Below are 25,898 nucleotides of genomic sequence, written 5' to 3' on the forward strand. Positions count from 1 at the left end.
CAGAGGCCCGTCTCCTTACTTCCGCAGGGCCAGCTCCAGCACCCCAGAAAGGAGCTTTTCACTTTCTTTCTTCCTCGGCCCCGCCCTATTCCGCCCGGCCTCGTTCCCTGGGAGTGGGCTGCGTGCGGGACGTGACAGCCTTGCCTCGTACGTCACCCCCTTCCTACTCACCCCACCAGCTTGGCGAAGGGCGGGCCGGACCAATGACGGAGCCCTTTGCCTCGGGCCCTGACCAATGGGGGCTTGAGGAGCCTCTGCAGGCTGGGCGGGGCGGCGGGAAGGGAGGCGGGCTCTCGAGGTGCTCCTCGAGGTGCGCGGCGCTGTGCTCTTGGCAGTAGGCGCTGACCCCGGTGAGCAGAGCAGTCCCTAGCTCAGGCAGCCCGAGCTCCAGCCGCAGCCACCCGCCGCCGCAGCCCAGCCGCAGCCGCAGCCGCAGCCGCCCCGCCATCTCCTCGCCGCCAGTATGTCTCTTTCCAGCAAACTGACCTTGGACAAGGTGGACCTGAAGGGGAAAAGGGTCATCATGAGGTAATAATTCTCAGCGGCTCCTCCTCTGGGGAGCTTCCTCTTCTGGCTCCTCTACGCCCTTCCGGGGTCCCTCGGGGGCCCCTACTTTTTAAGTGAGTCCGCGGGCAAGGCAGGGTGTAAGCATCCCTAGTGCCCGAAGCTTAAGTTCACCTGGTGCCCGAGGCGTAAGTTCTCCTTGCCTCTCCTTCCCCTCGACTCCCCCCCAAACCCCCCGTGCAGTCTCGTGGGGGGGGGGGGTCGGGATCTCTTACCCTGCGGACCATGTGGGATCCCTGCTTCTGGGAGGGTCCTCCGAAGGTCACCCCACTCGAGCCCCTGCCCCCTCCTCCAGGCGGGGCCCTTGTGGCTTCAAATGTTACATAAAGAATCTCTTCCTGCCCCAGCTTCCTGCTCCTCTTCCCCCTCACCTCCTACCCTCACCCCCCTTCCTCTTGCCGCACCCCCTGGAGAAAAGGAGGCACCTTTTGTTTTTCAGCTGCTGTACCGCAATTGGGGACGCTTGAAGAAAGGAGTGCCTCAAAGCCCTGCAAATTAAGACGGATGGCAGTGGGGGTGGGGGGGGGCGGGTGCTATCCGGTGATGTTCCGCTAAGCTTGTGTAACAAGCCTCCTGCCTTGCTGGCTTGCGTTCTGAGCCGATGCATTGGCATTTTTAGGGAAGTGTTTTTATCCTAGAACTCCCTAGTCCACTCTGCTCCTCTGCTTCGTCCGTTGGAATCTGGATGCAGCATCTTAGCTTAATCATCTTAGAGTCGGGGTAGATCTTAAAGGTCATGCACGCTAACCCCTTCAGTTGATGAACAAACTTCCGGCTCTGAGACGGGAAGGGAGCTTACCCAATGTCCCAGAGCTCGAAAGTGGTAGATTGTCTGACCTCAGATGCTGCACTCTTTTCAGAATTGTTTCTGTTGAGATTCCTTTTCCCCATTTACTCTTGCCAAGCATCCCTTCTCTCCTGGAACTGCTCACAAAGTGTTTTGCATAAATTAATTCTCAAAACGTTCTTGTGTGCTAGGAAGACTGGTATTGTGGAAAACAAAACAAAACAAAACAAAACTGGAGCCCAGAAGAGTGAGCTGGTGATTTGGAGTTTCTTTTTTCTTTTTTTTTTTTTTTTTTATTCTCCGGGTCTTGGAAGCAGGACTTGGAAATTCAAATCTTGTAACTCCCCCTCTCTCCCTTCCTCTCCTATTTAAGATTTTGGGAGATGTGGGGGAAAAACCAATCAGAATGATGGCTTAGAAGGGAGCTTCTTTTAGAGTTCGAGAACCTGGCTCTGCCGCTTACCACCTGTGTTTTCTTGGGTAGCCATCTCTGTGAGCCTCAGTTTCTTTCTTTGTATAATGGGAGGGTGGGGTCTAATGATTTAACATACACTCCGTCCCACCCCCCACCGACTCTAACCCAATAGGGGCTGGTATAGAGCAAACTGCAGCCAGATATTGAATTGTGGAACAGTTTGATTTCTCATGATCCAAAAGGAGTCCCCAGTTTGAGGGCCAGAGATCCATATTCCAATGCAAAGCACCATTTTTCTCTTGAGGGAAATGCTTGTTTGACAGGTCGCTATATGATTTTTGGTGGTTCAAGTTCTCTCCCAGTTTGGGCAGATCTTCTGACCTTCTGGATATTAACAGACATATCAGGCAGTGGAAAAGTCCTTCAGCATTGCAGAATATTTATTTGTAAAGAAAGAGAACTAACTGGCATAGATTTTAATCCTGGCTGAGACCCAAGGAGGTCATTTTGCTTAATTCCTTTTTTCTAATTTAGCCTGGCTAAGTTGGACCACATATGACCTATCCTGTGTTGCCATTTATCATCAGAATCATCCAACAGCCTGTACCTCTGAGAAATATTTTCTGATGTCCAAATTTCTCTTGACTTAGAGACATGCAATCAATCTGTCAGTAGCCTTTTTATAAGGGCCCCTCCTAGATAATGGAGAATTTCAAGGGCTTGTGTAGTGTATTAGAGACTTCTGCTTGTGGAGGGTTATATGTAATCTTGGAGACTTTTCTTATTTTCTTTCTCCCTGCCTCTCCCCTCATCTCTAGGCTCAAGGATTCTCAAGGTTGCCTCTATACTTGGTTCATGCATGCAGCTGGGTCAGGTAGGATGGGGCCTGGAGGTTCCTCAAAGGTAGCTTGCCTCTATCTGCAGCACCAGACATTTGCTCTTTATATGAAAATGGAACTTTGATTTCTAGAATTAACCAGATTGGATTTGAAGAGAGTGGAACATGCTTATCTTCTCCTCCTCCTCCTCCTCCTCCTCCTCCTCCTCCTCTCCCCCTCCTCTCCCCCACCCCCCTCCCGCTTGAGATGATTAACATATTCATCCCTAAGGCTCAGAGTTTCTCCTAATTTAGCCCAGGGCTTCAGGGGAATTAGCCAGACCCCAATAGAAAATGACCTCTCCAAGGTCACCCATTTAGTTGGTAGTGGAGAGTATTCTTTACAGCCCTGGTCTCCTGACCACTGGAATCCTTAAACAGATTGAAGTAGTAGGACCTTGCTTCTGTTTGACAAAGGTTGCGATCAAGAACATTGTATTTACATGGCTGCTGAGGAGCTCTGGAACTTTCGTTTTCTGCCAATTTGTGTAGGTCTTTTGAACAATGAATCACACTTGGGATTGTGGGATTGGGCCCACTTTTTCAGTAGGCCCAGTCAGCCATGTGCTTGCTGCCAGCACAATTCCCTTCTGCTTTTCTGCGCTTGTGGTAGTTGTTGGCAGCAGCCCAGAGTCTCGATCTCCTGATCACCTGCTTTTCCTCTCCAGCAAATAGAACTATGAATAGAACTTTTCTGGGACCCTGACTTAAATCCAAATAATATTTGAGATATATAGCATGACCACTTGTGCTGAAAATTTGGTTAATAAAGTGCCTACAATTACTGGCCAAGTCACTGTGGTGCCCTTCAATCTTCCCAACCCGATGAGTACATTTTCTGCTGCCACTTTTATGCAATGTCATTTCCTTTCCCCTCACGACTCTTTACCAGCTTGTAAACACCTCTCCTCATTCTCTTTGCTTTTTTTCCTCTGGCATGCCGTAACCTGACAGACTCTCTGTAGGATGTGTTCTAGATGAAAATGGAAGCCAAAGCGGAAGCTGAGAATAGAAGGGAGAAAAAAAGGATTTTCATCTTTTCTTATTTGGCAGTACATTTGTTAGTTTTCTGAGTCTGCTGCTTGTGCCAGTGAGAGAATTTATTGCTTGGGTGGGGTAGGAGAGATGTGAATCAGACAATTAGGCAATTAGAACTGAAGGGAAATTTAGAAATCATTTAAAGAAACTTCATTTTATAGAAATGGAAGAGTATGACTTGTAAGTAGTTAAGAATAGAATCTTCTGCCTTCCAGGGCTTTGCTTATAAACCATATTACCAGAGAACTCAGATTTCATAAACCTATCTGGATGTAAGGGAAGCCCCAGTTTTGTCTGGGGTGAGGGGGGAGAGATGTGGTTTAAAGTGGGGTGTAGAGTATGAGTAAGGGTAGAGATGCCTGACAGTCCAGAAAGGAAGGTGGAGGAAGAGCTGAAACTAAGAGGAAAACAGCCTGTTACTACTACATAGACTAGAGTCTTCAAAAAACAGATTTGAGTGATTATTCCAGGAATTGGTAACCATCAGGAAACTTGGTCTACATTCTCCCTTTTGAGTTTCTGGCAGACTTGTGGCAGATTATATGAATCTGCCTACCTTTGAGTACAGTGTACTCTTCTTCCTCTTCTAATTCATCCCAATGCTTAGTAAACAACAGGAAAACTGCACAGTACATTGTAGATCTTTTAAAGAGATGCTGATTAATCCCATTCTGTTGGTTGGGAAAGACTGTCCTAAAAAATCCACTCCCTAGGTTCATTGATTTGGTGAACTCTGACCCCTGACCAGTTATGAGGAACGTGTTTGTACATTTACAGGGGTGTCAGCAAGGGGGAGGATGACAGCAGAACTGGCTTGTTAACTAATAGTAACAGGATATTGTTTGGATCAAGGCTTTGTTGGAGCCAGCTTGATCTAGCTACAAAATCAGGGTTTGCTTTGTTGACCTATTAGAGTGAAGAAAGTGATGGAGAAAATGTTAATAATTCAGGTTAAACTTAAAAGTATGTTTTGTTTGTATGCACACCCTTGGTTTGGAGCAATCTTATTTTTTAAAAATGAGTTTTATTTATATATTTTATTTTTTTATATTACAACCACGACTGGTTATAGCCCCTTCACATGATGAACATTCCCCCCCCCCCAAAAAAAAAAGAAAAGAAAAAAACCTAATAAGCTAAATCAATTAGTAGCAGCAATTTGATAGCACATGCCACATTTAGCACTTGTAGTCCCCCACTTCTATTGGAAGGAGAAGAATGTGTTTCCTTGTGCTTTCAGGGCCAGGATTGGTCATTTATATCATTTAGAATTACTAATTGTTTGATGTTATTTTGTTATAGTCTTGAATAGTCCTGAGCCAGCTTATCTTATTCTATCAGTTTATGTATCTTCTCATGTTTTTCTGAATTAATCAAAATTTGCATTTTTGAGGGTACAGTAACACACTCCACTATATTTAAATGCCATAATTTAGCCGTTCCTAAACCAGTGGTCACCCATTTTGTTTCCAGTTTTTCTTTTATTTTGCCACTCCCAAAAAAGCTATTTCTGTGAATACTGGAGTACATGCCCAGTATTTAGTCAAAGGGTATATATGTAGTATTTTCTAGCTTGTCTGATAAAACGGGTATTTTTTCCTTATACTGCTTTCCTTTCTAAAATGTTTACCCCTTGAATTTCTGCTAGCCTTGTGATCCAATTGGATAGGGTTGCCTCGAATTAATATAGTGCTTTATAGTTTTAAAATCATTATTTTTTTTTTTTTTGGAGAAATGCCCCATAATGTAAGCAGTAGAGAAAGTGCCACCATTTTACAGGGGAAGAGATTGAAGGTTAGAGAAGTGATGCCATCCTCTCTTCTCACCAATATATGAGGCCAGTGTTAGAGAAGAGTTGAGATTTCAGTTGTTTGGGCTGAAAGGAAATGGAATAAGATTTTCTGTATTCACTTGGTCTGGTTTGAGAGAAAATTAAGATGTGGGAATCAAGCGAATTAAATGAAAAGGGCTTTGGATAAACAGGAAAGGGGAAGGCTGGCCTATTTTAGGAGCTGGGAGAGTGCCCCCTAGTGTTTCAGAAAGAAACTTCTCTTTCCTTTTCTCTACGGAGTTCTTTATTTGGAGAAGAGTGAATCATTAGCTCTCTTTCAGAGGGAATGCCCTGCCCTTAACTTTTTCACCATGTGTCTTCTGCATACTTTGAGGGAAAATGAATCATTAAAATAGACTACTCTTCATCCTATTTGAAATATGAACTGGAGCTGGCAAAGTTCCATGTCTGTGATATTTAAAAGGAGATGCTTGGGATCTGATCAGATTGCCTGGAACCACCTGCTACAATACAGATCTCTTTCCTCAGCAATATACAGTCTTAAAAAAAGTTTCCCCAGTCAAAGCACTTGATTTTCCTACTCTGTTGATTGTACTTTTAAGTTTTTCATTAAGCATTATTTTCTGACTGCAATTTCTTCCCAATTTCTTGAATTTTATTTCCCTTTGAACTGTTGTGGAATTTCTTGCTGTTGTGTAGTCTAGCACAAGAATCCAAAATTTCTCTAGTTTCTCCTGTTGAGTGTGTTTCTTAATCTTGTAGAATGGAGCCCAGGCCTTCAAGAAAAGATTTTATGTTCCTTTCCCCTACTACCTTCTTCCCTTGATTTTGTGAAAAATTCTTAATATGATGCCAGACATTTCCTAATATCCACACCTTTCCTCTCCCCCATTAGCAAAGAGTTAAGCAAAACCAATTTTTAGTTAAGAGTTGAGTTATCTAAGCTTGGTTTTGGATTTTTAAGAGGTATTTCTCAGTTCTCAAAGGGACTGAGGCAGTAGGCCTGTATCAGATCTCCACCTCAGACTCCTTGGGTGACCATTGAACATCTCTCAGCCTCAGTTTCTTCTATAAAATGCAGATAATAAGAACAGTCCCCCTGTGAGAGGCTTAGGATCAATGGAGATCACCTATGCGAGGTGCTCCATAACCTCTAAAGCCATATTTGGAAATAGAAGCTATCATTATGATAGTAGTGGATGCCAAGTTCTGGTAGTTCTCTATCTAAGGCGGGAAAGGCTTGACACCTGATAAACAGCCTAGCTTCAGAGGTGAATTTTTTGGTTATGGGAATTCTCAAGGATTCTCTGCTTTGTTGGAGAGGTGTTACAGTCTGTATCAGTGGAAAGGGGACCCAAGCAAAATCAAATGATCATTGTGTATGCCTTTTTTCCCCAAAGAAACGCTTTTTTTGGGAGGGGGAAAAGGGAGAATAGATAAGCATCTTATAAGATATATAGATGGTTACCAAGTGTTTTGAATTTTTATTAACTTTTTGTGGCAACTAGGTGAAATAAGCTACAGAGAGTGTGGTTATAAGGACTATATTTTGTTTCTTCAGAATTGCTACAAAGAAGCAATACGGATTTCAGTACAGATTTTCAGTCCTGCAACAAAGTAGAAAAACAAGAGTTTCTAAACCACTTACAGTTACATTACTACCATCAATGACTGTTTTAATAACATCATCTATCCCTTGTAAAAATTTTGATGCCTGCCATATGGGCTACTTAAACATTGAAAATGAATGGAAAACATTTTCTAAAGAAACATGCCCCACTACCACTGAAGACTTTTGTTATGCTCTTGAAAAAATTATTGGCTCCATCAAGCAATGGGAGATGTCGTTCATGAAAAAGTTCATGTTAAAGGATCCTGAAGCTTTTTGTATAACTTCAGGGAGAGCTTGCTAAATTTCAGTCTCAGTAGGATGCCTCTCAGAAATCTTTTTCTGTAAAGGTAATTCGCTGCATAGATTCATTGCAAAGTACACACGTCCCTACCGAAATTCACAAATGTAAATCATAAAAAGTAATTATCTCTCTGGAGGAAATGGTTTGCCCAAAATTAGCATGTAAAAAGTTATGTAAAAATAATGTGGTGGCAAGAAACTATTGGTGCAGATTTCACATATTGATCTAGGCTGACATGTCTAAGATAATAGGATAACATTCTAGGATAATACTTTTAGGCTTTTAAGAATGCTAAATTTAACATAAGTTTGGTATTCAAAATCATTAAAGGAGTAAACGAAATCCATATTAAAGGCACAAAAGGCAGTATGATATATTAGAGGACCAGCCTTAAATTGAGGAAGATCCATGTTCAAGGCTGTAGATGGCTTTTAGAGAAACATTACCATCCCATGTTGCTGTTTTCAGGCAAATGAGAATGTGAGAAGCCACTGTGATATAGTAGAGATCTTGATCCAATTCTTCAAATTGACTCAGGGCAACTCACTTGATCTGTTTCTTCATCTGTAAAATGTAGATCTCTAAAGTTCTTTCTAGCTCGAGCTCTATTATCCTGTGAAATAAGCCGAGATCCCTGGGAGTCCGGAGAAAACTGTAGATCATCTCAGTTCAGCTTTACAACAAGAATCGGTCATTATTGTTTAATGAAAAGAATTCATATTTCTTTAAAATTGGCAGACAAGCCCTGGTCTAGTGGGAAGGGGGAATATCAGTTTAAAGGACATGCACCAGAAGGTAGTGTGTTTTGGGGGTTGGCATAAAGTGACTAAATCACTTTCTTATCTGTAAAGTAAACTTGATGGCATCTCCCCTTGGGGGGTGAAGGGCCAATCTGGGGTCTTGGTGTTTTTTTTTTTTTTTTTTAATTTAATAGCCTTTTATTTATAGGATATATACATGGGTAACTTTACAGCATTAACAATTGCCAAACCTCTTGTTCCAATTTTTCACCTCTTACCCCCCACCCCCTCCCCTAGATGGCAGGATGACCAGTAGATGTTAAATATATTAAAATATAAATTAGATACACAATAAGTATACATGACCAAAACGTTATTTTGCTGTACAAAAAGAATCAGACTCTGAAATATTGTACAATTAGCTTGTGAAGGAAATCAAAAATGCAGGTGTGCATAAATATAGGGATTGGGAATTCAATGTAATGGTTTTTAGTCATCTCCCAGAGTTCTTTTTCTGGGCATAGCTAGTTCAGTTCATTACTGCTCCATTAGAAATGATTTGGTTGATCTCGTTGCTGAGGATGGCCTGATCCATCAGGACTGGTCATCATATAGTATTGTTGTTGAAATATATAATGATCTCCTGGTCCTGCTCATTTCACTCAGCATTAGTTCGTGTAAGTCTCTCCAGGCCTTTCTGAAATCATCCTGTTGGTCATTTCTTACAGAACAGTAATATTCCATAATTTTCATATACCACAATTTATTCAGCCATTCTCCAACTGATGGACATCCATTCAGTTTCCAGTTTCTAGCCACTACAAAAAGGGCTGTGGGGTCTTGGTTTTGATATGACTGGGGAGGAATAATGTGTGAACATTGCACCGGAATCTCTTATTTCATCTTTGTTTCAGGATCCCAGGGCTTCTCCCTGACTGGGAACTCTTAATTTCCCTGCTTAATTCTTGACCTTTCTGATCATACCTGTATGGAATTGGAGAGAGCAGCAAAGTCCCTAGATCACTCCTATGAATTGATTATATATCTGATTGCCTTCAGAATAAGACTATAACCATGCATTGATTTGATCATGATTGATCACTTAGGGACATCATTTAATTTCCTTATCCTGAAAGTCTGGTATCTCAGGAATTACGATGGTAATGGCATACTTTGGACTGATAGAAGTGGCTTCCTCAAGTGGTCTGAACTACATATATTTAATTCATGGTGCCTGACTTTGACTTTTTATTCTTTGCAGGGTAGATTTTAATGTTCCCATGAAGAACAAGGAGATAACCAACAACCAGAGGTAAGATCCCTAAATCTCTTTTCAAAGAGAAGTCCCTTGGACTTAGTTGGGGATGTGTAAAGCAGGGCTTCTTCACCCTTTTGGTGTCATGGATCCCTTTGGCAGTCTGGTGAGTCTGTGTACTTAGTTCTTAGAACAATGAAAATTATTAGACTGTAATACAGCTCCTGCCTTAGTGCTTAGCACAGTGCCTGGTGCTCTGTAGGTACTTAATGTTTAATAAATGAATGAGTAATGATTTTCAATGCATAGAATTACAAAAGAAACAAGGGACTTAGTAGCCCAGTGGGTAGAGCTGTAGGCTTAGAATTGGGAAGACTCATCTTCCTGAGTTCCAGTCTGGCCTCTGACACTTCCTAGCTATGTGACCTTGGCCAACTCACTTCACCTGGTTTGCCTCAGTTCCTCACCTGTAAAATTAACTGGAGAAGAAAATAGCAAACTATTCCATTATCTTTGTTAAGAAACCTGAAATGGGTCATGAAGATTTGAATACTACTGAAATGACTGAAAACTAGCATTTTTTTGCACAATCCAGGTTCATGATTCTACTCCCATCTCTCCCCAGACCCTAGATTCAGAATATTTATTGTAAAGAATCAGGTGATTTCCAAAAAGTACCATTGTAAAGTCTTTAGGAGAGCTGTTTAGAATAGAAAATCATCTTTTCCATCTGATTGCTCCCCATTCACTTTATAGTATCATAATCTGTAGATATGATAGAATAAGGGGGAAAAAGTAAAACCAAAACAGGTTCAGGGTGGGGGGAAAGACACTTTCCCTCTTTGTTTTTATGCTGCGGCCTCCTCCCTCTTCTACCTCCCCATTGGGAAATTTGTTTACAATTTAGAATGATGAATACTTAAGATGTCTTGCTTTCTGGCCTTCATCTTCCTAAAATAGTATCTAAGAAGTACAGTAGGAAGATTTTTATGTAGTCCAGTACTCATTGTACCTGAATCAGTCAGTGCACTTAAATCAGGCTTTTTTCCCCTGGATGACCCAAGGGGAAAAAATCACATATTTATGAGCATCTCATCATTTTAAAGAAATTGGTCAAATTTTGTTCCAAAGAAAGAATAATTTTTGCTCTTGGCTCCAAGTCTCAGATCAAAAAATAAATGCTATTACATTTTGATGCCTTTTTGCTGGAAAGATGCTTTCCGATGCTGTGGAATAGAGTCTTGAGGCTTTTGGTCCCGGCATGATTGTGTCTTCCCATTCTGTCACTCTTCTTACTTTTTGCCTTCTTTGGATTTTTCCATCTTCTGGAATATTTGAAAGAAGTCTCTGGAAATACCAAATTTAGAAATAAGCTACATTGTGAAAGGCTAAAAAAAACTATTTTTGTTGGAGCAGTCCTTCCATTTTTAGTAGTCCATGAAATTTATAAAAATGAAAATCAGAAAAAAATGAAGACTGATATTTTAGAGTTAGGTTAGCAGGTGACCCTGATAAGACCAGCTTTAATCTGACAGTTGTATTTATAGAATCATGACCTTTCCATGGGTTCAAGGCGAAGCCATCTGTACCTGAGCAGGAATCTTCTATAAGCGGGCCTCCATGCCTTTATGACAACTCGACTAGTAGGGCACTCGTTTCCTAATGAGGGAAGTGCTGTATTCTATTTTGGAACTGTTCTGTTCCAGAACTTTTCCCTTTTATTGAATTGAAATTTGCCTCTGCAGTTCTCCCCTACTGCTATTACTTCTCCTTTCTTCCTTTTCCTAGGCTTAATATCTATTGTTCCTTAAACTCTCATTCAGCTTTCTCTTTCCATCTTCAAATCTAATTTGTGTTCATGATTCACTTTTTTTCTGTCTGGCATAGAATTCTGCCTGAGGACACCAGTGCATTGTATTGTATCCAAAGATCCTTTCGAATTCCATGTTCTTCTGATCCTGGATTCCAATGAATTTTCGTCTCTTCCTCCCCCCACTCTCTGCCCCCCCCCCCCCCCCCCCCTTTTTCTTTAATGCTTGTTTTGGAAGAATTCACTTTAGATCCTGTGGGGGACAAAATCCAGGAAACAATCCAGGAAAGCCATTACTTTCTCTAAGCTCAATTTGTAACATATTAGATGTCTAAAAAGCAAATTCTGTGGATCACTTTGATTATTGTATAAATAAACCAGGTTTTAAATATACCCCATGACATAAAGTGGCCTTATTTTTATTTCCTTGATATTTCTGATTTGCATTTATTAAACTCTGTTTTAAGAGAGACAAAAGTCTGCTTGTCCTTCCCCACCATTTTATCTATCCATTTCAGTTATTTTGACAATTTGCTGGTAATCATAGGATCAGGATGAAATGTAATTTATCCTAGATAGGATTTTAGGAGATAGCATGGAGCTACCTTTAGGAAGTATGGGGGGACTTGAGAGGGGCAAAGGCCTTTGTATGTTATGAAGCAAAGGTTTCTACTAGCTTATAAGAATGATCTCTATTATCTTTCCTTTTTGGTGTACAGAATCAAGGCTGCTCTTCCTACCATCCTTTACTGTTTGGATAATGGAGCCACATCTGTTGTTCTGATGAGCCACTTGGGCCGACCTGATGGTGTCCCCATGCCTGACAAATTCTCTTTGGAACCTGTGGCTGCAGAGCTTAAATCCTTGCTGGGCAAGTAAGTATTAGAGTTTGGGTGGACTCTTTATCTTGGATGCTCTATTTTAGCAGGCATGTTTCTCACCAGTTTTCTAGCTTTTTAGTCCACTCATATTTCTGCATCTCTCTCTCTCAATTCCCAGAGATGTTCTGTTCCTGAAGGATTGTGTGGGTCCAGAAGTGGAGAAAGCCTGTGCTAACCCACCTAACGGTTCTATCATTTTGCTGGAGAATCTTCGCTTCCATGTTGAAGAAGAAGGAAAAGGCAAAGATGCTTCTGGGAACAAGGTAAATCATTAGATGTGGACATTGACTATAGCATCCAATCATGGAAAGCGAAGAGATGGATATGTATAAAATGGTGGAGGTTCATGTGGCTTTAAATACATAGAAACCGTTCAGGTCACTATTGTTAGTAAAAGTACTCCCTTATTTTGTTTTTTGGGATGCAATCTGGGGCTAAGTACATGTCTGAGGTCAGATAGGAATTCAGATCCTCCTGACTTCAGAACTGGTGCTCTATCCACTGTGCCACCTAGCTGCCTCAAGGTGCTCCCATTAGAAAGTGTCTTGTAACACACAGTAGCCTAAGTTTAATCCCGGAGCATTATCATTCTTTTGTGCTTGTTATTTTCTGCCGGCTTATGATTTAAATGGAGGAATCACTGTGGAAGGATAGTGAGAGTTTGGGCATTCTGAAGGCTCTAATGCTTACTCTGATCTGGGGAGTACAGGGTCATACCAGGTAAGTGACTAGACTGAGCAACATTTACACAGTGCAGAGTTTGAGAATTCTTTTGGCAAGACTAAAACAAAAAGCTGGGGTATAATGAGAAGGTACTTTGTATTGTCCTTGGAAAAGAGAAGGAACTTGGAGGAATTGCTTGGCTTTTGGAAAAACTGAATCTGGTATAATTAGGAATATTCCTATTAGAAAACTATTGAGGTAAGTAGTTATTATGACTCCCCCAAGTCTGGTATAGGTATACCTGGGTGTAGAGGAAGCAGGTGAATGGTGTGATCTTGGCCAGATTATCTATGGTTTCTGTAGCACTTCTCTCTCAAAAGTACAAGCAAAGATAATTTTCAACATTCACCTTTGCAAAATCTTGTGTTCTAAATTTTTCTCTCTCCATTTCCCCCCCTCCACCTCCTCCTCTAGACAGCAAGTAATCCAATATATGTTAAACATGTACAATTCTTCTATACATATTTCCACATTTATCATGTATAGCACTTCTCTTGGAGAGCTCAAAGTACCTTCATACCTGTGCTTATTTTCCTTTTCTGAATCTCTGAAATTGGCAGAAGTGGCTATTTCCCCCAGTTTACAAAAAGAGAACCATGAGTCTTTTGAAAAGTAGAGGAATTTGACTAACTTGTTGCTACTAAAACCGTAGTTTGGGCTTCTGATTCTTTGCCCACTGGATCAATTTATTTTTTCAATTACATGTAAAGATAGTTTTCAACATTCATTTTTGTAAGGTTTTGAATTCCAAATTTTTTCTTGCCTCAGTAGAGCAAGCAATCTGGTATAGATCATACATGTACAGTCATTTCGAACATATTTCCATGTTAGTCTTATTGTGAAAGAAAAATAAGCACAAAAGGGAAAAACCCCAAGAAAAAAAACAAACCAAAAAAAAGTTGAAAACATTATGCTTCTATCCATAGTCAGTTTCCATAGTTCTTTCTCTGCATGCAGATGGGATTTTTCATCCCAATTCTATTGGAATTACCTTGGATCACTGTATTGCTGAGAAGAGCCAAGTCTGTCAGAGATGATCATCACACAGTTTTTGGCTATTACCATGTGCAATGTTTTCCTGATTCTGCTTAATTCGTTGAGCCTCAATTCATGCAAGTCTTTGCAGGCCTTTCTGAAATCAGCCTGCTCATCATTTCTTACAGAACAATAACATTCCATTACATTCATATACCACAGTTTATTCAGCCATTGATTTCCAGTTCTCTGCTGCTACAAACATTTTTGCACATGTGGGTCCTTTTCTCTCTTTTATGATTTCTTTGGGATAGAGACCTACTTCCTAGATTGTTTTTACACAGATTTGATCAGCATGGTCAGAAAGTGCAACATTGATGATGAAGTCGGTGGTAAAAACTAATTCCCTTGGGATCATTTCTTATTAACCAGATGGCTAGAAGAAGGAGCCAGAGATGATCTTAGCATTTTCTGCTTTTAAGGTCTTGGAACAAGCAGAAGTTCCAGGCTAAGTGTCTTGGTCTCATTTTGCACAGCTGACATTTGCCTAAGGTCAACAGGGAGTGCCTGCTTTTAAGCAGTTTCTTTTCTTAGCACCATTAGGCCTGGTCCTGCTCTTTCCTATCTTTGGCATCATCTTGCTACAGTAGCGCTGGAATGCTGACCTACAGTGCTGGGCCCTTCCCTCACTGAAACCCAAGACACTCAGATTGAAAGTGGCAGAAGTCAAGTTGCAGTCCCGAAGTGGAACTTGGGATAGTACATTTTAGGGGGGGGGGGGGATTAACTTTCTAGTTACATGGTACACCAGGGCTTTCCACCTCTGCTTTAGACTTCCAAAAATCAATCAAAACTCATTTAGAAGAAGGCTTGGAGAACGTCTTGTGTTCTCCATAGAGCAGAGGCTGCTGGAAAAAATTTGGGGATGTCTAGAACCAGATGAAAATAGAATTGGAAAGTGGTTAACAAAATAAATAAAAATGAAACACAACATAGATGATGTAAATTTGTCGTTTTCTAAGTCAATATGGAACTGCAGTAATCAGACTTCCAATTGAGTTTGACACAAATTCATTGGAGCACTTTTCTCCTAAAAAGGTGCTCCATTTATTTGAACAGTCCCAAGTGGGCAGAGATGCTCATGTCTTTTTCTTGAGAGAACTTAATTAAGGTCATATCATAAAGGAGAAAACAGCCCATGTCTCTGGACTGGAAGCCCTAGAAAAATGGTGATAATGCTTGTATTTGGAGCTGCCTGTCACAGAGCATAGTTATAAGAAGAAGAGGTTTACCTTAAACCTTCTGGCTGTTCCATAACGTAAGCACTTCTACTTTCAAAAAATTCTCTTTATTCGTGCTCTCTTCTCTTTATTTGCAAAATTGGGCCCTCCTTTATCACCTCTTACTTGGATCTCCAGTCTCTCTTTCACCTGCCAAGGTTATCTTTCTAAGCACCAGGGGCTCTGTGTTACTTCTAGGATCAAATAGAAGCTCTTGTTAAGCCTTTAAGGTTCTTTATAACCTGTCCCTTTCTTAGGTTTTCAGTCTTTTTAAATCTTAATTCTTCCTCACACACTGACACACTTGGAATTTCCACTAACATGGTTCTTCGTCTCCCATCTCTGCTCCTTTGCTTTGACTGTTTCATCTAACAGGACCTCCTTCCTCACCTGGCTTTTCCTTCAAGATTTCTTTCAAGAAATTCTGCCTTCTCCTGAATCCCCAGCTGCTAATTGCTTTCTCTCACCTAGTATGTTGTGTCCACTCTGTATTTATCTTATTCCTATCTAGTTGTTTGCTTATTGTTTCCTCCATTAGAATGTAAGATCCATTGTTTTTTGTAAATTTTTTTATTTTAAACTTAAATATAAAATGAGGAAAGAAAAAAAGAACATTGCTATGTACACAGCAAACAGCAGACCATTAAGAGGATTCAGTATTAAACAATAAATTGCTTTTTCAAGAAAACCTATATAATACTACACATTGTTTGCAAAACTGCCTAGCTTCTCTTTGCTTCCTTGTTGGTTTTTGTTGTTGTTGTTGTTTGCTGTAGACTAGTTTTTCCCTCTCTCTCCCCTCTCTACCCTACTTAAAAGAAGACTACATTTAGCATGGATATATACCTACATTAAATATATATATCTATATACATATATGTAAGACCATATTATGCTTATTTTTTCTTATCCTGTTTCTCGGAAGTTGGATAGCATCTTCCTAAGTCCACATCTTTTCCATGTTTTTCTAATCAGCTCATCATTTCCTATAACACAGTGATATCCATTTCTATAACACAGCACATCTATTCCTATAACACAGTGATATTTCAACCCAAATGAAAGTCCTCTCTGAAAAACTGTGAATTTCCCCCTAATTCTCTGCATTTCTGTTCTTGGCTACATAGATTTTATTTATATGATTTTAATTTAAAATAATCGCAATCCTTTTTATACTTCAACAATATTCTTGTCTTATAATATGGTTTGTGGTTTGATACTGCTGAAACTCCTTCCTTTACAGCTTTTCCCACTGAAGTTCCTGATCTTTTGTTCTTCCAAATGAAATTTATCATTTTTTTCTAACTTTAGTAATTTAAAAATTATATTGACCATTCATAAACAGTATATATTACTTTAATTATTTAGATAGGAGCTTATTTGCCAAAGAAGTGTTTTATGTTGATGTTGAAGTCTGCTTTGTTAGGTATACTCAGGTATTTTATACCATGTAGCTATTTTAAATGGTCTGAAACATCATTGAATAATATTGCTATCACATAGTATAGTTTTTTTTTTTTCACTTTTGATTAAATCTGTTTTAACTTTAACTTTGAGATAATGACTACCATCCCTGCTTTTTTTTTTTAATCTCTTCAATATGATTTTCCAACTCTATCAGTTGTTTTTCTGATGAGATGTTTTACTTTCTCTTCCATTTTTTTTATTCATTCTTGTGATTTTGTTTTATGATTTGTTGGTGTCTTAGAACATCATTAGCTTCCCCTTGCCCAGTTCTCATTTTCAAGGAATTATTTTTGATTCTCTATCCCAGTTGGTTGACTTTCTTTTCATTTTCTTGGATTGCTCTTTTATTCCCTTAATTTTTTCTGCAGTGTCTTATTTGATTTAAGGTCTTCCAAGAAATCTTTCTCTGCTTGGGACCATTTGATGTTTCTTATTGAAAAATGAGTGGCTTTTCTTTTTCTAAGCTCCATTAACTTCCTCTAAAGTTAGGTTCTTCCTCCTTTGCTTACTCATTTTTATTTATTTATTTGTTTTGTTTTGTTTATAGCAGCTATTGATATAATCAAGTTGTAGGCCTGAGGTATGGGGAACAATGTGCCAAGCCTCAAGTCCTGATTACTGTTATTATTTTCTGAGATCTGTTTTGGGGCTCAACAATGGGCTTCCCTCTCCACTCCTAAGCCATGGACAGGCCCACCAACCACACTATACTGCAAATTATTTTGCTTACTGTGGCTCCTCCAGTGTCTACAAACTATGGCTGGCTTCTTTGCCCTGGAACAGAAACCAGGGGCTCTGTTCTCCTAAAAGTGGGATCTCTGCCTTTCACTACTGCATTCACTAAATATGTGCTAGCTACTTCTCCCTGCAGCTACAGCCTAGGACTTGTTTGGTCAGCATAACTGTGATTGTCATCTATCAGCAACTGAAAGCCTTTCAGCCTTTTTCTCTTCAGTGAAACCCCCCACCTGCAGAGATGAAAATTTCTGCAGCTGAGGTTGCCTCTCAACCTAGCTATGTCCAGAGCTTGTTTGTTGGCCTACTTTCTTAGGCTCTTCACAAATTATCTTAAGACAACTGCTTTATCCCATGTTTATTTCTATTGCTCTTAGGCGATGTTCCAACTTTTTTGTGGAGGAAATTTGGAAAACTGAAAGTTTTTTTTGTCTTACTCTGCCATCTGTCCAGAATCCTCTCAGAATTGAAGCTCCTTGAGGACAGGGACTGTTTATTTTGCCCTTCTTTGTGTCTTTCATACTTAGCACAGTGCTGAACACATAGTAGATGCTCATTGGTGTAATTTAACCTGACTTTCTTGACTGCCTTTTGCTCCCTGATAATAAGCGTCATTTTAGAACTGTGGGACAGCAGACTGAACAACCTTTCAGTTGTCTGGAGTGACTTGAGGAAAGTCAAGTCCATGAGCTGTTAAACAGATGCCTTCTTTACTTTGCTCTTTGGGGAAGAGCTGTGCTTGAGTTGCATTTTGGAAATAACCCTGCTGGGTTTCAGTGCAAATACTCTAGGTTCCACCTCCTGTTCTTTGCCCTTTCCACATTGGTGCTTGTCTGCTGTCCTATGGCTGTCTTTGTTCTTGAATGTTTTCATTTAGCCTCCTGAGTTTATTACCACACAACCTTTTAGGAAGGGTCAAGGGTCAGCTCTTTTCAGAAGCGTTCTAAGCGTACACAGAAAAGACCAGGCCCTTCCTTGGATAGGCCAAGAAATGGAAGCCCACAGAGATAACATGACATCCCATGATGCAGAGGAATGAGTGATGGGTGGGGATAGGAACAATCTGGACAAAATGAAGTTTCTTCCAAGTCTGTTGCTCTACTACCTTATAGAGACTTAAAGTATTAGGGAGAGAAGAAGAAAGAGAACATGTGATCCTGTTGGCAATTTAAAAAATATACATGTATACCCACATTTCCTAGGTTTTAAAGTTTGTTTAAGATTACCTGTGCTATTCTTAGGGAATAATTAATAATTGTTAGAAATGTTTTTTTAGTTGCTTTCTGAGGTATTTATAGTCCTTGTTTTTTTTTTTTTTTTTCTCAGATTAAAGCTGATCCAGCTAAAGTAGAAGCCTTCCAAGCATCTCTCTCCAAGTTGGGGGATGTCTATGTCAATGATGCTTTTGGTACTGCTCACCGTGCCCACAGGTACTCTTTCCGTTGTAGAGCTAGGCCAGGAGTATGGTAATGTTGGCAACAAGGCAGCAACCTTGAAGATGGGAAAGGAGAGAAAAGTTGAAAGGAGATAGGGATGAAGCCATCTGGTTCAGATTTGGTCTTCCTGAATCAAAGGGAACAATGAAAGCTTAATGTTCATGGCGTTATCTGATAGAGAATACTAGTCCTGAGGAGAAAGGTTGTTCTCCCCACGTGAAGTAGCCGGGGTTCAAAGCTTATTCCCCTAATAGGAAACAAATTGAGAAATCATCCCCAGCTCCCTTGTCAGCATGGGTTGGATAACTTAGCTTTCCTTTACCTATGGTGGGCCTTTCTTCTCAGACCTTTGTCTTCTATCGCCTAGGTGAGCAGTAACATTTTAAAGAATGGGATCAGTACAAAGTTATTCTCAGTTCTAAGAGAGATAACACCTAGTCCCTACTTGTCTGATTGGGAGAAAAGCTACAAGCTTAACGATGGCTTGTCTTATGTATTATGTATTATTATATACAAAACAAAGTACTGAATTCAGATGGGGAAGGTCATTATCAGTGGGAGATCAGGGGAGACTTTCTGGAGGTGATGGTCTTCAGAAGATAGTGAGAAGGCAATTAGTTAAAAAAGTTGGGGGAGACATGGCAGGCATAGAGATTGTCATAAGTAAAGTTATATTTGGGAGCAGCAAGTTGTCCAGGATGACTGGAGTATCAGGTTCATGGAGGGGAGTGATAGAAAGTAGGACTGGACAGAGAGAATGACACCACATAGTGGAGGGTTCTGAACATGAAATAGAAGAGTTATAGAAGTAATAGAAGTGTTAGAAAACACTTAGCCATTAAGAGTTAGTCAAGAGTTTTGAGCATAAGAATGACGGGAAGGACCTTAGAGAGCATCCTACTACACCTACCCTTGCCTTCCATTTAAAAATAAGGAAACTTATTTTATTTATTATTATTATTTAAAAAACTAAATTTTATTTTCTGTGGGCTCACAGAAAGGCTGGTGATTCTCACAGTTTATACTTGGAGAATCCAGCATTTGATCCATATGATAATGGTATTTGCAGATAATAAGAAAACATAGTAATGCCTATCAGAGAGGGGAGCAGGGAAGGAACAAGTGTCTATTAAGTATCTGCTGTGTTCCAGGCACAGTTCTTAAGTGACTTAAAGTGTTATCTACTGGTGGTCTAGGAGAAGTGCATGCATGTGTCCTATGCAATTTTAATAAAATTCCCCTGCTGTATCTTTTGGTTGACCTAGGGAGTCAAACCTTAGAAAACAGTTTTGATGTTTAGAGTTCTTTGTGATATCCAGCAAGATTTGTATAAAAACTTGTATTCTACTTTCTTTAGGTGGAGAAGAAGTTGTCCTCACTTGTGTACCAAATCCTTACTCTTACCTAAGTTGATGTCATTTTTTTTAAGTTTAGGCTTAATGTTGAGTCCCTGGGCATTTGTATGTAGGTTTCTTGGTGCTGTCAGGCTCCTATCATGAAACATGACTGAAGTGAACCTGTATTCTCTCACTAGTTCCTCTGGGCCTTCAGGAGTCAGAGGTTCAGCTTGTTTGCAAGCATGCTTCCCTTTTATTTTATGGAATGAAAGTTACAACTCTCTGGACATCCCAGAAGAGATTCCTGATAGGCCTGGGATTGTTTGGACCGTTAATGACATTTTTTCTTTTTTCTCTCCTAGTTCCATGGTGGGAGTGAACCTGCCCCAGAAGGCATGTGGTTTCCTCATGAAAAAGGAGCTGACTTATTTTGCCAAGGCCTTGGAGAGCCCAGAGAGGCCCTTCCTGGCTATCTTGGGCGGGTAAGAGTTGCTTTCTAAGATCTTGAAGAAGACTTAGAGGTTAGGGGCCAGTCCTTTTGTTTTGTCTTCACCTTTGACAAATGGAGCCTTTTCCCTACAGATGTTTTTAGGGGGAAAAAATGTCCATCTTAAACTCTTTTGTCAGAGCTTCTCATGCTTTTCCCTTGACCACTCCTGTAAAAAAGGCAGATGGGCAGGCAGAAAAGACCTCTGAGTTTTTGGATTAAAAACAGAAGTCTCATCTTGCACCCATTGGAAAAAGCTGGAAAATGTATTTATTTTTACATGTACAGTCCCAAGGATTTTGTCAAATGGTTCATTTTCTCTGCTTGGTACTTAAGTTATTGCTTTACCTTAAAAGAAATAGGAAATGGCCAACTAGAAGAGGTTGCTTCTGGTCAAAGTTCAGTGAGCAAAGCCGTTTGAGTGCCAGCCCCAAGACTCTTGGCTCGGTGTCCGTGACCTTTCTGGGCAAATGGTTAGAGTCCACAGGGAGGAAAATACTCAACATTTCCCTGTGTAAACTGCCCCTGGGAATGTGGACCAGTTGCAGATAACTTAGAAGCTTCACTCATCTAGGTCCCCCAAGCCCAGAGTTTCAGGGTCCTGGAGATTTCTAGTGGGGCTGGATTATTATCTTTTTCATTTTTGTCCCTTCAAAAAAGTAGTGAAAGGATATACTGGAAGTCCTAGCTGGAAGCTTTCCTCAAATTGAAATTGACTGTTAAAGTACCTAGGTCTTCGCCTTCCTTTCTATTCAGGGATAAGGGATGGAATTTACCTAATGGTGCCTGGTAGATTCTTGGAAACTAAAAGAACTAAAAGTCAACAGCAGAGTTTGTTTTGGTTTGGATTCAAGTCGCTAGTCAATAAGCATTTATTGAGTGCCTACTAATGTGCCCGGTGCCAAACAGCGTGGTTTCAAGGAGCTCACAATCTGATTCATATCTGTATCCAGCTTCTTCCTCTCCTGTTAAATTGTCTCCCTTCCCCATTCTTTTTTATTTATTTATTTTGGGGTTGATGTGTTTTGTGTGTGTGTGTGTGTGTGTGTGTTGTTTTGTTTTGTTTTGTTTTTGGCAAGGCACTCAGGGTTAAATTGCCCATGATCACAAAGACTAGTAAATGTCAAGTGTCTGAAGCTGAATTTGAACTTGGGTTCTTCTCATTGCACTGCCAGTGCTTTATCTAGTGTCACCCAGCTGTTCCCCCTTTCCCATTCTTTAATAAAAATGAAAAAAATTGTTCCTCTGGTGAATTATTTTGAGGTGTATTTTCTACCAAACAAAATAAAGTATGGGCTTTACTGGTGAAATTAAAGACCCTAATATTTCCCAAGCCTCTTGGGGGATTCTAACTGAATTAAATTGTGGACTCTTAAGAGGTGTAACTTTTACAGCTCTGAGTTCTGTATGTACCATCAGCTAATATAGTACACTAACATAGCTACAAGGAAATCCCTATCTATTACTTGAATCTCTTTGTTTAGATGAGACTTGTTTGGGGAGATGTCATCTACCACTTTACTTTTGTAAAGAAAGTATTTCCAAAAAAAGAAAAAAAAGTTTCAAAGGGATCGTAAATGCCCATCTCCTTTCCCCTCTCCTCTTTCCTTTCCCTCTCCTCTTCTTCCACTGTTTTCCTGTGCTGTGGCACATACACACATCCAGAAGATAGGAAGAGGATGAGTGCCAGTTTTCTTTGGTTGGGCTTGTAAAACAAAAGGTCTCCTCAGCCCCTCCTTGTAAACTGGAGCAGAAAAACAACAGCTAGATCAGTCCTGGCCCAGTACCCCCAGAATTTCCAACTGGAGCCCTGGCCACAAAGCCAGGGGAGGCGTCCATGGTCTCCATACACACTAAAGAATCTGAGGGGAGGGGTGCCATGGGCACAGTTGTTCCGGGCTTGGATACCTGGGCAGTTGTTGCTTCATCCACATGCATGCCTTTCCCTAGTGATATTCTGACGCTTAAGTTCACTAAGTTGTCAGGGACTGTCTTCATTTGGTTGGTGCTTTTTTTTTTTCCTAGAGCTAAAGTTGCCGATAAAATCCAGTTGATCAACAATATGCTAGACAAAGTCAATGAGATGATCATTGGTGGTGGGATGGGTTTCACCTTCCTCAAGGTGCTCAACAACATGGAGGTATGAAACAAATGAAATTGGGTAATCACTGCACTTGTGGCTGCTTATGAATGCCTAAAAAGGAACAAAAACTCAAACTCTCAATCTAAGCCTGAATTAATTTCTGTCACATCTCCCAAACTTTCATTTATCTTGGTGAATGGCCTCTGCTTGCTCCTCTCATTTCTTGTTGCGTTGTTCTTAGATATTAATGCATTGTGTATCAGCTCTCATTTATCCCATGGGAAAGTCTTCCTATGTAAATGTCCTTAGTAAGTAGCTCCTCATTGCTTCTGTCTGTCCTGCTCCCCAGATTGGAACTTCTCTTTTTGATGAAGAGGGGGCTAAGATTGTCAAAGACCTGATGGCCAAGGCTGAGAAGAACGGTGTCAAGATCACTTTGCCTGTTGACTTCGTCACAGCGGACAAGTTTGATGAGAATGCCAAGACTGGCCAAGCCACAGTGGCCTCTGGCATCCCTGCTGGCTGGATGGTGAGACCCCTTTGTAGATGGCACTATGAGGCAAGATTAGAATTTGTTTATTCGGCCATCCTTTCCTGAGCATTCTTCTGTGTAGAAGGGCTCCCCTTGAGAGAAGGAGCTGGTGCTGAAGTGGAGCTTTCGGCCCTTGTGAGAAGGCTCTGTGGGGAAGATAGCAGTGAGCCAGCTAAAGAGCTGGGGCTTTCAATTCCTGATTTTGGTCCCAGTGCTGCTGCGAGTTATTAAATTATATGAAATTAACCTGCCTGGCCTTTCTGAAGGAGATAAAATAAATGAAATTGGTTGTTTTTGTGTTTTTTTTTTTTTTTTCTTTGCTGGCTTGGTTTCGGTTTGTATACGCCTTCTGGTTCTTTAGAGGGCTAGAGGGCCCATCTTTTGCCTCATTAGGACCAAGTGAAAGGCCTTTGCTCTTATCTGTCCAAGGGGCATTTTCTTTAGGGCTCAACTTTCATCTCTCCCTCTTAGGGTTTGGACTGTGGCCCTGAGAGCAGCAAGAAGTACGCAGAAGCCGTGGCCCGGGCCAAACAGATTGTGTGGAATGGACCTGTTGGAGTATTTGAGTGGGAAGCCTTTGCTCGAGGAACCAAAGAGCTCATGAATAATGTGGTGGAGGCCACCAAGAGGGGCTGTATCACTATCATAGGTAAGGAGAATCTACCCAAATCCTAGTCATGTAAACTGATGTACTAGCTCCATAGACTTAATGGCATAGCTGCCATCCAGGGGAGCCATGATGAACCTGCTCAGGGTACTTGGCTATATCTGGATAAATCACAAAAGCCAAATGAGCGTCTGCAGCTAAGTCCAAGGGGATTCCTTGGTTTCCTTTTGAGTACGTAGAACACATTGCTTCCTCAGCAATGATCAGCTTTGTTTTTCCTCTTCTCCTTTGCCCATCACTTTGCAGGTGGTGGGGATACTGCCACTTGTTGTGCCAAATGGAACACTGAGGACAAAGTCAGCCATGTGAGCACTGGGGGTGGTGCCAGTCTAGAGCTGCTGGAGGGTGAGTTGTGTGGAGTGTTCCTTTGCTTTTGCCATCTTGGGGTGGGAAGGAAGATGATAGAAAGGAAACAGAAAAGAGCTTAGGGATAATTTGTACTGTCAGCTGGTTAGTGGAAAGTTCAGGACCTGGTGATGTACTTCAATGTGATAACTTTATTTTAATATTTGAATACCTAATATGGTAATTTGGAGCCAGAATCTCCAAAGTTTTACATAATGCTGATTGGTTTGTCCTGGCAAAAAGTCATAATTCCCTAATACTTTGCTGGACACAATGTTCTCTTCCCCTAGTATTAGTCTGCTCACTTCAGGGGTCCTTGAACTGAACCCTTTCGTGAGGCCGATAGACTATTTAGCTAACAATAGGTCCCATACTTGAGAGGGACTGAGATGTTATCTACATCCCAAAACATCTGTTGTAGGGATTTATGTGTGGATCTTCCTGGAAACAGAGGTCTATGTAAGATGACCTTTCTTATAACCCTTAGTCCCAGAACTGAAAAGAGCTGGGATCATTTTACATTGACCTGAGGCCCTCTTAGGGTTTCCTCAGCTGTTGGGAATGCTCTAACAGAGACTTGATAAGACTTGGACAATGAGCGATGGACATCCCTTTTAGGTCATTTAATAGGAATTTTGTTCACATCGTTGTGTCAGAATGGCTAAGGAGTATTATTTTCAAGACTTTATTGAGAGGTTAACTGTAGTGGCCAAGGAAAAAGCAGAATCTTTTGGGACTGTATTAAAGGTGGAATTTTCCTAACCCTTTCAAGGGCTTTTTTTGCATTTCAGCATATTTATGTGTAGCGTTCCCCTCTTTTCTTCTCCCCCCCAACTCCCCGCCCAGAAATGGGACTTGTGTGAACTTGCTTCCAAAGATTTTGAAAAACAACTAAGTCTTTGTGGAGGGAAAGTGCTGCTATATCATAATCCAGTTTAATAGTGGGGAAGCTTCGAGGGGAAACAGTTGGCCACTGTCACAATGCATGGATTAAAGGGCAGTTCCAGGCTCATACATTCCAGGGAGAGTTGAAGAGGGCAGGTTGGATTGTGGGCCTGGAGTAACCTTCCTGTGTGCTTTTTCTCCCTCCCAGGCAAAGTCCTCCCTGGGGTGGCTGCCCTGAGCAATGTCTAACGGGTGCCACTTTCCGGCCTGCTGCTTTCTGTGCATCACCCTTCCAACATGACACTGCAGTTCTTCCTGTCCCTTTCCTTGGCACTAGGCAAGTTTCTCCCTCAAGACTCAACCAGTGGCCAGAAGATGGGGCAATGAGGGCCCCAGAAGCAGCTCAACTCAACTTTGTGTTTCCTGGGTGTGCCTGTTGTCAGATCTCACTTGGAACTTATTTAGTGTGTCTAAACCATTGCTGTGATCTGTAGAGCGTGTGTATATATATATATATATACATATACATATATATGTATAATATATATTTATATTTTGCCTTTAGAAAGAAAAAAACACAATAACTAAAGCCATTGTTAGCCATACTCTTGAAATAGTTTGTTCTGTTCAGCTTTGTCAGCAGCTGTTTTTGTCATTACCCACACACAGTATGGAAACAAGAAGAAACTCCAGTTTGGGGTTGGGGGCAGGAGGCAAGGTTGACCTGTTAAATAAACATTTCATAAAAGTGCCAGCTCAATTAAACTGCTTTCTTCTTTCTTTTCTGTCATGCGGGATCTGGAGAAAGGCTCATTGGCCTTTGCCATTTTCTACTAGAACAGTTCAGTATATTCAGGTACATTTTCAAAGTGCT

At 40.8% G+C, this 25,898-nt stretch overlaps 1 protein-coding gene across 1 annotated transcript; it reads left to right on the forward strand.

The window, feature by feature from the left end:
• Window positions 1-297: 297 nt before the first annotated feature.
• On the forward strand, window positions 298-25,784 carry PGK1 (phosphoglycerate kinase 1). The gene is made up of 11 exons (XM_031945199.1): window positions 298-528; window positions 9,388-9,438; window positions 11,911-12,066; window positions 12,191-12,335; window positions 18,579-18,682; window positions 20,388-20,507; window positions 22,538-22,652; window positions 22,945-23,124; window positions 23,599-23,776; window positions 24,041-24,139; window positions 25,233-25,784. Exons 1-11 carry the CDS (start codon window positions 464-466, stop codon window positions 25,271-25,273), a joined length of 1,254 nt encoding a protein of 417 aa, XP_031801059.1. The 5' UTR covers window positions 298-463; the 3' UTR covers window positions 25,274-25,784.
• Window positions 25,785-25,898: the final 114 nt, after the last annotated feature.

Source organism: Sarcophilus harrisii, chromosome X, assembly GCF_902635505.1.
Source record: "Sarcophilus harrisii chromosome X, mSarHar1.11, whole genome shotgun sequence".
In the NCBI taxonomy this organism is placed as follows: Eukaryota; Metazoa; Chordata; class Mammalia; order Dasyuromorphia; family Dasyuridae; genus Sarcophilus; species Sarcophilus harrisii.

Coding starts and splice junctions, on each gene's coding strand:
- PGK1 (XM_031945199.1), top strand. CDS start 464: ATGTCTCTTTCCAGCAAACTGACCTTGGACAAGGTGGACCTGAAGGGG. Junction 9,439..11,910: donor GAGATAACCAACAACCAGAG/GTAAGATCCCTA, acceptor TTTGGTGTACAG/AATCAAGGCTGCTCTTCCTA. Junction 22,653..22,944: donor AGGTGCTCAACAACATGGAG/GTATGAAACAAA, acceptor CCTGCTCCCCAG/ATTGGAACTTCTCTTTTTGA.